This window comes from Vicia villosa, linkage group LG1 (assembly GCF_029867415.1).
Source record: "Vicia villosa cultivar HV-30 ecotype Madison, WI linkage group LG1, Vvil1.0, whole genome shotgun sequence".
In the NCBI taxonomy this organism is placed as follows: Eukaryota; Viridiplantae; Streptophyta; class Magnoliopsida; order Fabales; family Fabaceae; genus Vicia; species Vicia villosa.
Window position 1 is genome coordinate 109302442 of NC_081180.1, and position 12206 is coordinate 109314647.

General features: G+C 34.7%; 1 protein-coding gene across 1 annotated transcript; it reads left to right on the top strand.

Moving 5' to 3' along the window:
* Positions 1-2817: 2817 nt before the first annotated feature.
* LOC131614178 (leghemoglobin-like) lies at positions 2818-3926 on the top strand. Its single transcript, XM_058885804.1, has 4 exons — positions 2818-3015; positions 3122-3236; positions 3312-3431; positions 3622-3926. Exons 1-4 carry the CDS (start codon positions 2918-2920, stop codon positions 3754-3756), a joined length of 468 nt encoding a protein of 155 aa, XP_058741787.1. The 5' UTR covers positions 2818-2917; the 3' UTR covers positions 3757-3926.
* Positions 3927-12206: the final 8280 nt, after the last annotated feature.

A 12206-nucleotide genomic window follows, 5' to 3' on the forward strand; every position in this document is an offset into this window, starting at 1 on the left:
TTTATGTGGGTGTACCATTAGAACTACATACGGCCTTCCATGTGCTTGTATACTTTCAAAAAAGAAGAAGTTGAATTCACCAATACACATGGATGAGGTAGCCGACCATTGGAAGAAACTTCGTTTTGATGATTTTGACCCGCCGAAGGAAAATGACTCCAAAATCACCATCTCCGACGAGTTGGAAGTGATAATGGAGAAGTTTGCTAAAGCGGATGACACCACCAAAATGCACATAAAAGAACAATTGCGGAAAATTGCATTTCTGGAGACCACCGATTTGAAACCGCCATCTCAACCGGTTAAAACGAAAGGTGCACCGAAAAAGTCCAAAGTTACACAAGAAGACACATCAACAAAACAATCTCCATCCTACTTTGAACATGTTGATGCATCATTCCCGGATTCACCGACACCGAAGTCCAAGTGTAGTGGTAACAAAGGAGCCCGTATATCGAAGGCACCTCGCACACCGCCGATCAAAAAATCACCGATTGTCTACATTGATGAGATGCCACTTTTTATGCACAAATATATCGATAACATCGTTGATGTTGGAGGCGACGGCAATTGTGGATATCGGGCCGTTGCGGGTTTGCTCGGTAAAGGGGAAAATAATCACACTTTAGTCCGACGGGAACTCATTGCGGAGTTGACTTCGTATCGGGACATCTACGGCCGACTATATGAAAATCAAGAAAAGTTTGCGAAAATTCATGATGCACTTGTTCCATCACTTACCGGTATCGCTCCGGTTTCGAAGTGGATGTCATTCTCCGAGATGGGTCATCTAATAGCAAGTGCATATGATATGGTGTGCATCGATTTGACGAGGTTTGGACTAAGTGAGACTTTCTTTCCACTTCATAGTCGACCGCCGTTGGACGCGTCGGGCCGCATCATATGCATCGGGTATCTACGATCGCGGCACTTCGTTCAAGTGTTTTTGAAACTGGGTTGTCCTATACCGGCTACTTCTTGTCAATGGACGGCACATCGTTCAAATGAGGCGGAGACTTGGCCAGATCCGTTCGTTTCGAGAATGGCGGAGTTTGAAGAAATGATGAGCAAAGAGCGCGAGCAAAATAGAGAGCGGTCGAAGAACGTACCTATTTTGGACTTAGGATCCACCGATTGGTTCGGTGAATTTTAGTTTGTTCCGGATCGTTTTTGTTTCTAATGATCATTTTTGTATGTATTGTTGTTTATCATGTAAAATGGACCGATTCAATACATATATAATATAAGTATGTTTTATGTCATCATTGTGTAATTTAAGTCTATTTTGAATTCCATTTGTCCAATTTACACAATACACTAAGCAATCAACAAAATGCAAAATTTATGTCTGTTTCTGCATAATTCGGAAATGAACTTCCGAAATATGCTTGTCTGCCTCCTATTTTCGGAAGTTCATTTCCGAAAAGTCCCTTGAGGCAGGATAAGGTTTGTTGGGCCATCATTGCTCCAATAAGTCTATAAATACAACACACTCTTCTTCATCCTCTTCACACCTAGAAACACAAATGACACAAACCTACCCCCACCTAGCATTCGTCTACTTCACCACCGGCTACCCGATGTCGTTCCAATTTCGCTTCTCGCGCGACACGCCGTTTGCGGAGTTGATAACGTCGCTCAACACGCTTTTGCGCTATCCCGAGAATCGAAAGGTTGTCAAGCTCGAGTACCGCTCGCCATCGCTTAACGACGAGGGAGCCATTGAATTCACACCTTTTGAGATCAAGAACGACGAAGATTTAGCGGTTATGTGGACAACGTTCGACCGATTTTCTTCGAAGGGCCCGATCGAGTTGGACGCGAAACTTCAAAGATCGGCGGACGACGTTATCAAAATGTTGACTCATCCCCACCTACCCGTGTTTAACAATATGTAACTTTAATCTTATGTAATGTGATCGATGTAATCTTCACCCGATTAAATAAAGCGAATCGTTCTTGTTTTTCATCTTTCTTCTGTCCAGACAATATTTCGGAAGTACATTTCCGAATTCCTCAATGGGGGTGAATTCAGAGATGAACTTCCGAAAACACCACATTTTCTGAAAAATAACTTTATTTCGGAGATGCATCTCCGAAATCAATATTTTATATTAAAAAAAACACTTTTTCGGAGATACATTTCCGAAAACACATTTTTTTTCAAAAAAAGTACGTTTTCGAAAATGAACTTCCGAAAATAGGGGTATTGTGGTAAATTCACCGGAGGTGGCCAAGAAGGTTAGGAGGTGGGTGAAGAAATTTTCTTATTTTATCACTATGACATTTTCAACAAAACAAATTGTAAATTACCGATAGGATGGAGAGTCTTTTTATCTTAGTGAAAAGGCTTTTAATTATATTTGATTTGATTGTGTAAAATATAACACCACAACTAATCTGTTTTCAAAACTGAATACCGCAATTAAATGGTTTTGGAGATGTATATACGATACAAACTAACGTTGAGTAAAAAAAATGTGCTTCTGAAAATACATCTATGAAAGTAGAGGGACAATTTTAAAAATGCACGTGGTGTCTAAAAACTCAAGGGTGTAATAATAATTTCTCAAATATTAAAACAAATTCCATCAGTATTTTTTTAATGTTTTGATAGTTACTATCAGTTACATGAGAAACTGCAAAGATTCATATTCTATAAAATAAAATTGAAATGTTTTGGATTATTTATTTAATTTAATATTTTGAAATAAATATTTGATTATTATCTTTTAATAATGTTTGCCTCCCCTCATAGGCCAAGAAATACTTTAAATAACAATCACAATTACCATCTTTAGCTCTTCGAACTCTCCAAGCTTTTTCTATAAACAAATCTTAGATATATGTAAATTGTTGCATTTTTATAGAATACAAATAACAAAAAGGAAACAAAAATAAAATAAAATATACTAGCATGGATGGTTTCACAATAGAGCAAGAAGCTTTGGTGAATAGTTCATGGGAAACATTCAAGAAAAACATTCCTCAACTTAGCATTTTCTTCTATACCTCGTAAGTCTTCTCTCTCTCTCTCTACTATGGCCTCTCCTTTCCCTTTGTTTGAATTTCTTATATACAATTATGTGACACTCTTTGCATTTGGTGGATTCAAAAAAAGGATATTGGAGAAAGTACCTGATGCAAAGGACATGTTCTCGTTTTTGAAAAACTTTGATGGAATACCACATAACAATTCAACACTTGAGGCACACGCCGAATTGATTTTCGAAATGGTTAGTAGAATACTAGTATTAAATTTCGGAAAAGTTACTCGCACGCCTTAATATTTATGTTTTGTTTGGATGTAGACGCGCGATTCAGCAGTTCAACTTCGAGCAAAAGGAAAAGTAGATGTTGTGGATGATGTTACATTAGAATATTTGGGTTCTGTCCATGTTCAAAAAGGTGTCATTGATCTCCATTTCATGGTATGCTCCTTAAATTAACACTTTCTAATGTACTCATTTTAAAAATTGTTCTTTTTAAACTAGAAACTAATTAAAATTGATATTTCTAAAGACAACAAGTTTTTTTAATCATAAAATTCAATATTTCGTAGGCTATTATTTTCTTTAAAAAAAGTTAGAGCTAACTAACATTGGTTTTTTTCTTATATAGGTGTTTAAAGAAGCTATGTTGAAAACAATAAAAAAGGCTGTGGAGGATAAATGGAGTGAGGAATTGGATTGTGCTTGGGGTAAAGCCTATGATGAATTAGCAGCTGCAATTAAGAAGGCAATGGGATGGCCATAAACAAAGTTTAATAGATTATTTTCTTTTCACTAAACTTGTTAAACAAGTTTCTGTTCAAAATAGAAACACAGATTGCAAACAATGGACATAATAGTTTTTTTTATTTAATCCGGTCAAGTGTGTTTACTCTGCGACTACATAACAATCCATTAAGATGACGTTTGTTTCAAGTCTAGAAATTATATTCCCGAAAATACGTGGGTGAGAAATAGTTATCCCATGTTTGTTACAAGGTTTTAAAAAATTATTCCCAAAAATAAAAGTTCCAAAATAACTTTCATAATTCCCTGTTACTAGTTTACTAGGAAATGCATGCGATGACTAATTTTAGAGAGAGAAGTTCTCCCATCTCCAAAATTAGGTTTTCAATTGGTGGTTCAGCACCGTTTCCTCTCCGATTCGGAGCTTCTCTCCTCCATCATGGAGGTTCCCTCCTCCCCAATGGAGGTTTCTTCCTATTTGTGGGTTTTCTATCCCTCACTTCATTTCCTTTGAACCATCCATATCTAATGGGTTCTTGTCGTATTCTTCTTTTATCATCCATCATGTTTTCTGCCCTTTCTGCCAACAACCACCAGGTACTCGCAACTGCAAATCCAAATCCAGCTTCTCGAAAAAAGTTGCATATGATTTTCATGCTTCTTGGGTCTCCTCTTGATGTAAAGTCGGATTAGTTCACCATTTCTTGTGTCAAGAGGCTCGGGGACGGCTCACTGTCTAAGTTTTGGCATTATGTATAGGCTGGATCAACCCCGTTATATGTTTCTTTTGAACGCTTATTTCTCGTCTCTAAGCAAAAGAACTAGGTGGTGAGTTCTTTTGGAGTCTAGGACGGGGTGCTTAGGTTTAGAGGTTTTCATGGATATGTTCTCTCTAAGTTTAGGAAAAAGATCTTCTAGGGTCCTTAATTTGTCTTTTAGATGGGCTGGTGAGGTTTGATTGGGAGGATGTTTGGATTTGGACATAAATGGCTTCTCGTTGAAAGTTGCATATGATTTCCTTGCCTCTTAGGCTGATTCCCAATATAGCAGGTCTGAGGCGGTGCTTTAGGGAGTTGTCTAGGATTTGGCAAAGTTGGACGCCTTCTAAAGTTGCAGTGTTCTCCTTCCAACTCTTCATAATAGGTTACTGACTATGCAAAATCTTCTTAGGCATTAAATCATCATGTCAAGAGGTGGTGTTCTGGGGGGGGTGTTGTGTCTAACAACATTTGGTATAAGGTTGTTTTTGCCATATTGCTTCTGCCATTTGGTATAGGGTGGTTAGCTAGGTGGGATGGCCAGAGCCTTTTCCGAGGTCAGTTTTAGGAGTGTTTCAGTTGTTTTTGGGTTTAGGAGAGGAGAAGCTGGTGTTTGTAGGTATGGTCTAATATGACATTAGGTGGTTTGGGTTATTTGGAATATGAGGAATAAAGTTACTTTTAGACAGGTTCGCTTGATGTTTAATTACTGGATGTTTTCAATTATCATTTTGGCATGGAAGTGAGTTCAAACCCATGATCCTCTTTTTGTCGTTTCTCTGCTTTATTAGGAGCGAGACGGCTGAGTATTTAGGAGTGTGGTGGGTAGCCAATTTCCCTCCTTTTTGTTGTGCAGCTGTTTAGGTTCTCCTTCCTCCAATTTGCTCCCTCCAGAGATCTCTTGTCCTTGTGGCCGATGATTAGATTAAATTTGTTGGTGGTTGTTTTTTTTTCCTATTGGTGGTTGCGGTTTGATGGTTGATTTTTTGGTTTGTAGCTTCTCCTTCTCGTTTTCTAGTTGTTGGTTGCCCTCTTTGTGTTATTTTTTTTTCCTAGAGTGTCCTTATTTGGGGTGGTTTTTTGGGTTAAGTGCATTGTTAGTGCTCTTTAAATTTTTTTATCTCAGTTATCTTTTTTTATTATTATTAATATATAGTTTTGACTTTACTATTTAAAAAGAATACGATAGCAAAATTTTCTCATTTTTCTTGTACTCAAATCCTTGCAAAAATATTATATCGAATTTTTAAAAATTCCAATAAAAATGCAATAAAAATTTACAGGTAAAAGAATAATTATAAAATTATACAAAAATGGCTAAAACTAGAGCTTTTAAAAAAAAATGATGACACCCCTAAATATGTTACCAGATATTTTGAAAATTTTGGTTAAAATACATAAAATTAGGTATCAATTTCTTAAAAATCCCATTAAAATGTATAAAATGCATATATTCAAAAAATACAAGTATTGTATTTCCTGTAAAATTTATGAAAAATGCTAAAACTGGATTTTTTTTAAAAACAATGACACCCCACATAAATTATCAAACATTTTGAAAAATCAAGTAAAAATGCATAAATATTATGCACCAGTTTTGAAAAAAATTAGTTAAAATACCTAAAAATGCATATATTCCAAAATATATAAAAATATCCACAGGCAACGTATTTTATGCGCAATTTTTTCTATAATCCAAATCAAACTCTACTGGTAAAAAATTAATTTTTTTTAAAAAAAGAAGGATAAAACTGAATTTTTTAAAAAAATTATGGTGACACCCTTACTTGTAATACCATATAATTTTAAAAATACAGTAAAAATCTGAAAAAAAAAAAAAAAAGGAGATTTTGAAAGTGGAAATTTGATTTATTTATTTATTTTTAGCTTAGGGGATATTATGGTCAAATCAATAATTGTATGGGGGTGTCATGTCCAACATTAGGAGTGCCATGTAGATTTCTCGATTTTAAGTTATCTTAACAAAGTTAGCCCAACCCACTTGTTTATTTGGTTATACAAGATGGCCCATGAATATCTTTTTTAGGTTTTAAGATCTATTTATTTGATGTCATTTTTTTCTCTTCCACGCTTGTGCGTTGTTATCTCGATTCTCTCTCGCACATCGCTTGTCAGTAAGTCGATATTCACTCGATTTTGTTACATTATTTATTTATCAAATGTAAAATTTATCTACATCTTGTAATTTCTTTCACTTGAATAACGTAGATCTGTTCTTTGTGAGAGCAGAGAATCATTATTAACCACAATCTGAATCGCAAATTTTTATAATTATAAAGTATGTGTTTATTTTGACATATTACGATAGCCATTAATCATTTTATTTAGAATATATTTTTTTGGATTGTTTGATTGAATTCTTAAAGGAAACATTTATTAGGGATTTTGTGATTTGAGGCTAATCAAAGTTGAAATTGGTAGGTTGGGGATTTCATTATCCTTCTAAACTTGGTATTTTGAAACATATCGTTTGAAATAAAAACAATATCTAAATGATAAAAAAAATATACCATGAAAATAATTTAGATGTCGATGTGTTTTGGATTTGGCTAAGGCTTAGTTTAAGAAAAAAAATATGTTCGAACTATTATCAACTTGCAACTGTGTAACTTAAATAAATTTAGTGGGTGAAATTCTAAGGCATAACCAATGTTTAAATGTCATTGATAGGGTTGAAACTCTAAACTAATTATTTTAAATTATATTTGAATAACCTTTTAATCAATCTCAATCATCAAGATTGTGAGATTTTATTCCTCAATTGAAAGTTGACAAATTTGATCTTTCATATTATACCCTCTTGAGCAATAAGGAGACCCTTTGATTTTTAAATTTTAGTATTTCATTTAGTTCTCCAAGTATTGTTATTGTGCATGTTTGTTCGTGGTCTAAAAGGGTGGAGTTCAAAATTGCACAAGCGCGACAATGGATGACTAAAAATATGGATTTTTTTTGGGCTGCATCTTTATTGCATAAGAAATAAAATACTAAGGACAAAAACCACTCCAAGAAAATTTAAGTCTTTGAGTATTTGATCACATATGCTAACAAGTTCATATTTACACCCCAAAGTTCATATTTAAGCCTTCTAGTAAACACACAAACTCTCATCCAAGATCACTATTGTCCAATCTAGTTTTGGGAGAAGAAAAGGAGCAGTAAGTGAAGGTTATCCACCGTTGAATACCGATTAGTGAATCACAACAGCCCTTCTAACCAACCATCATCAACCTTAAGGGATAAAATAATATTCCCATGATCCTGTTATGGACAAACACATAAAAAAATGGCATTAGCATCTCCCTCAATAAGGCACACAACTTTAGATTTCTGAAATAGTTGATAATCTTTGATCCTTAACAAAGGACCAAAAGTTTGCAATGCTCCAGATCTAACCTTAATGTCATCCTCAAATATAATCCTCTAATTAGCTAGAGAATCCAAAGTTTTTACTACCTCTCTTTAATACTCAATATGAAATCAAAATTGTCAAACACTTGCTTATTTCATACTTTTAAGACTCCTTTAGTGATTTGAATTTCTCTTTAAGAACAACGACTTTCCAACCATATATCATAGAATTAGATCAGGTGAAATGGACCAACTCTAAAACTCTATTTAGGTCAAGATTGTGATTATTGAACCTAAAAAGTTTAGGACCCCATAGCTGACTAAAATACTTTAGGATGATCGGACTGAGATAAGATACATCCCTAAGCGAGGACAGGGAGATGCAAACCCCCGCCCAATTATCTAAAAACTCATTGGAAATAAGAATCTGATCAAGTCCAGTGACTGTTCCCCCATTCGATAAAAATTAGTCAAATTCATTCGAGAAATAAAATTGTTGAAGGATCTACCATCTATATTCCACGAAGAACTAAAAGATCCACTTCCCCCTATAATCTCCATAAAGGAGCACACACACGCGCACAAACACACGTTAGATTTCTCCAAAAAAAATTAACTACAAAAACAAAAGTCGGCCAAAATAATCCTTTAATCACAAAATGAACAACCTAAAAACACCCCCACTCGAGGCAAATAACGAGGAAGCCCGTGACCCGAGAAAGAGAATATGAATCTATCCTTAGAACTACACACTAGATAAAAAAAATCCCATTGTTACTAAGATCAAGACTAAAACTCCATTCATAGAAATAATTTCCTCCTCACAAGGAATCTCAGTCTCTTGGATCGCCACAAAATATATGGATTTATACTAAGTAAGCTCCCTCACCTTATTTTTATTAATCCTATCACCTAAATCTCTAATATTTAAAAACCACAACAATACCAAAAGCAATCCATGGACAACCGAGCTGACTTTCTCCAATGAATAAGTGGTGTGTGTCTCACAAAGGTGCATAATTCTCAACTTTGTATCAATGTTCCCTACCTAGTAAAAAACTCCCCCAACAAATGGTATCACCCAAGAAGAGGTATCCTGTTGCAAGGTGTCAACGGCGGTACAAGTGTGAAGGGGAGCATTGTGGACTCACACATGAGAGGAGTGTTAGAATAATAATGCAAGTATGAGTATGTGGGTATCCCATTGCCAGGTGTCAACGACGGTACAAGTGTGAAGGGGAGTGTAGCGGTGAAATTGGTGAGACTAGAATCATGGGAAGACTTAGCTCATTTTGTTTCAAACAGAGTCGCCACCGCGCATTATTGTTTCCAAAAAGGAATGGGAGAAAGAGCGAATAAAACCCAAAGAAGGTTTTAAGCTTATCAGAGATTTGGGTAAGGGGGTTTGTTATACAAGGGGAAGGTTTTAAGCACCCCTCATATCCATGGTACTCCATGGGAACCTCTTTGAAAATGTTATTGTTTTTGTGTACATCTTTTGAAAAAAAAAACATATGTGAATTTGTTGAAAAAGAGTGTGGGGATGGGAAAAGAAGTTTTTGAAAGTGAGCTCGATAAGACATCGCGTCTTAGGCCTACATACCCCTTTAACAATAGGGAAGTCAGAGCTTTTGTAGTTCCTATTTAAAAGGAAAATAAAATGGCCAAAGTGGCCAAAATCATTTTGGATGTTGAGTTTTAACAAAACAAGGTCAATGGACTAAGAGTAGTTTCACCGGGAATAATTCTTCTCTTAATGCCAAGGTTTAAAAAAGGGGTTGGTTGAGCTTTAACAATATAAGGTCAATGGACTAAGAGTAGTTTCACCGGGAATAATTATCCTCTTAGTACCAAGGTTTTAAAGAAGGGGTTGATAAACAAATTATATACAATGATAATACAATGGATAACAAATATAAGAATAAAAGGATAAAACCAACGAGTACATGTACATGAACAAAAGACAATAATCAAAGTAAACAAATCACATTTAACATGGATAAGCAAAGATCAAGAAGTTTTTCTGAATTAGGGTTTTGAAACTTAGGATTTTGAAATCACACCTAAACCTAATTGATTTTTTAATGATTAAATACCAAATTATAAAAGAGAATTGGTCTAAGGGTACTTGGAAAAGTCAAGGACATATTATCCTAACCTTAAACAAATATTCACAAAAAGATACAAAGTTAATTTGAAGAAGATAATCAAAAGAAAATGATTTTTGTTTATTTTAATGCATAAAAGACATGCTTTTGATTTAATTTTTAAATGATGAAAATAAATAATATTTTTTGGATTTTTAATCATAATATTAAAATAGACAAAGTAAATAAACAACACAAAAAAAATCAAGTCAAAAAGATTAATTTTTCTATTTTAAATGATTTTTCAAAGTTGGATAAAAGGTAAAATAAATTAGTGGTAAAAAAATAGGTTTGGCCCTTGGAGGGATTGAACCCAAGACCTTCACATTACCAGCTCAAAACAAGACCACTGGGCCAAACACCAGTCAGTGATTATAAGGTAAGCCCAGTTCAATATAACAGAAAATAAGTTGTAAAACATTGAAAAATAAAAGAAATAAAAAGTCTGGGGCGAGGGGGATTCAAACCCCAGACCTTGGGCATGAGAGGACTAAGGGCACATATGTTACCAATTGGACTAAACAATGAATTCGTTTATGGAATGGAAACAAAACAATATATTTTAAACAAGTGCGCCAAAATGGAATTTGAAATTCCCAGCAAACTTCATCTTCTTCGTTGTTACAGTAACATAACAATTTTTCTCAAAAATGCAACTTTCTTGTTTCTCAACCAAATCAAACATGTGAATATATCATTTTGCTCAAAATTTCGCAAGGATTTCAAAATAGTAGCCCTTATTAATTTATTTAAACTCTAACTCACGAATTTTGCTAAAATCCGTATGAACCCTAAAACTTTAAATTAAAATTAAATGATGAAGACACACAATAAATCCCTAAAACCTTAGGGTTTTCACTCCCTACATTTTCTGAGTGGAATAGTATCAAGAACTGCAAAGAATGATGCTTAAATGATAGAGCTCGAAATCAAGTTTCTTACCTCTGAAAATGGAGGTCAAACTCGTGCTTGGAGGTGTTACAGAATGGCTGCAATGTTCTAGATAGCTTATATGGACCCCAAGGATGCTAACTGGGCGCTTAATTAGACTTGAAACCTTCTGCTCGAAGTTACCTACAAAGCAATAAAATAAATATGGAACTTGGGATTCCACATGTTACAGTCACAAATCAATGGTTCAAATAGCTTCTATATGGTATATAGAAGGTATTCAGAGTAATAGTTTGATAGGTTTGTGTTTGGTTTGTGTTTTGGAAGGTTAAGGCTCTTTTTGGCTCTTTAATGGAGGTATGAGAGTGATTTTGAGTTTGGAGTGTTTAGGAAGTGTATGGAAGTGATGGATAGCTCACAAATGATGTTTAGAAGTTGTTGGAATGCTTGGTTTGCACCCAGAACTTCTGTAACTATAAATGGCTAGCAAATTGCAAAATGACAAAAAAATGATTTTTTTTTGTGAGAGGGTGAGATTGAGGATTGTTGTGTGTTTCATTTCATAAGCAAAGGCCTCTATTTATAGGCATAATTTGTGGTTTGTGGAGGGAAAAATATGATCAAAAGAAGTTCACGTGTGATACTTGTACCATTTTGCTTCTTCATGAAGAAACATGAAAGTTAAGGTTCCAATGGTATGGTACAAGCATGCTTGGAGTTGTTGGTTGCTTTAAACATGTTTGGTCTGGGTTTTAGATAGAGTGTATGCATAAGCAACAAGCTGGAAGCTCAAGGAGAGTGGACTTTGTGATTAAAGTCGCTTTTCAAGAATGGAAGTCATGGCTTTATGCTTAAAATGGAATGAAACTTTGGACAATGCCTTAAACACTTGGATTATAGCTCAAAAGCAAGTGTAATCTACTTATTATGGTGCTTGGAACAAGTTACATGGGCTGCAAGAAAAGAATATTTGCATTTGAAATGGTTTTGGTTCCTAACTTCTTCATCTTCATTCTTGAATTCAAGTGTTCATGGTGCCCTCTTCACAAAATCATATCTCATTAATCAAACCATGGATTTTCATGCTAGTGATCTCTTTGGAAAACCCTTTCTACATAATTTAATCCACTTGTTGAAAGTTTCCTCAAACTCTTTTTGGATCATGGAGAAAAAAGACCTTAAAGTTAAGAAAAAACTAGGTGAAAACACTTAAAATTTTCCCAAGTCTTTTGAACACAAACCTTCTTAATCCAAAATCTCTCAAAATAATCACTTTTAGCCAAAAGTTGCATTGTGATGAG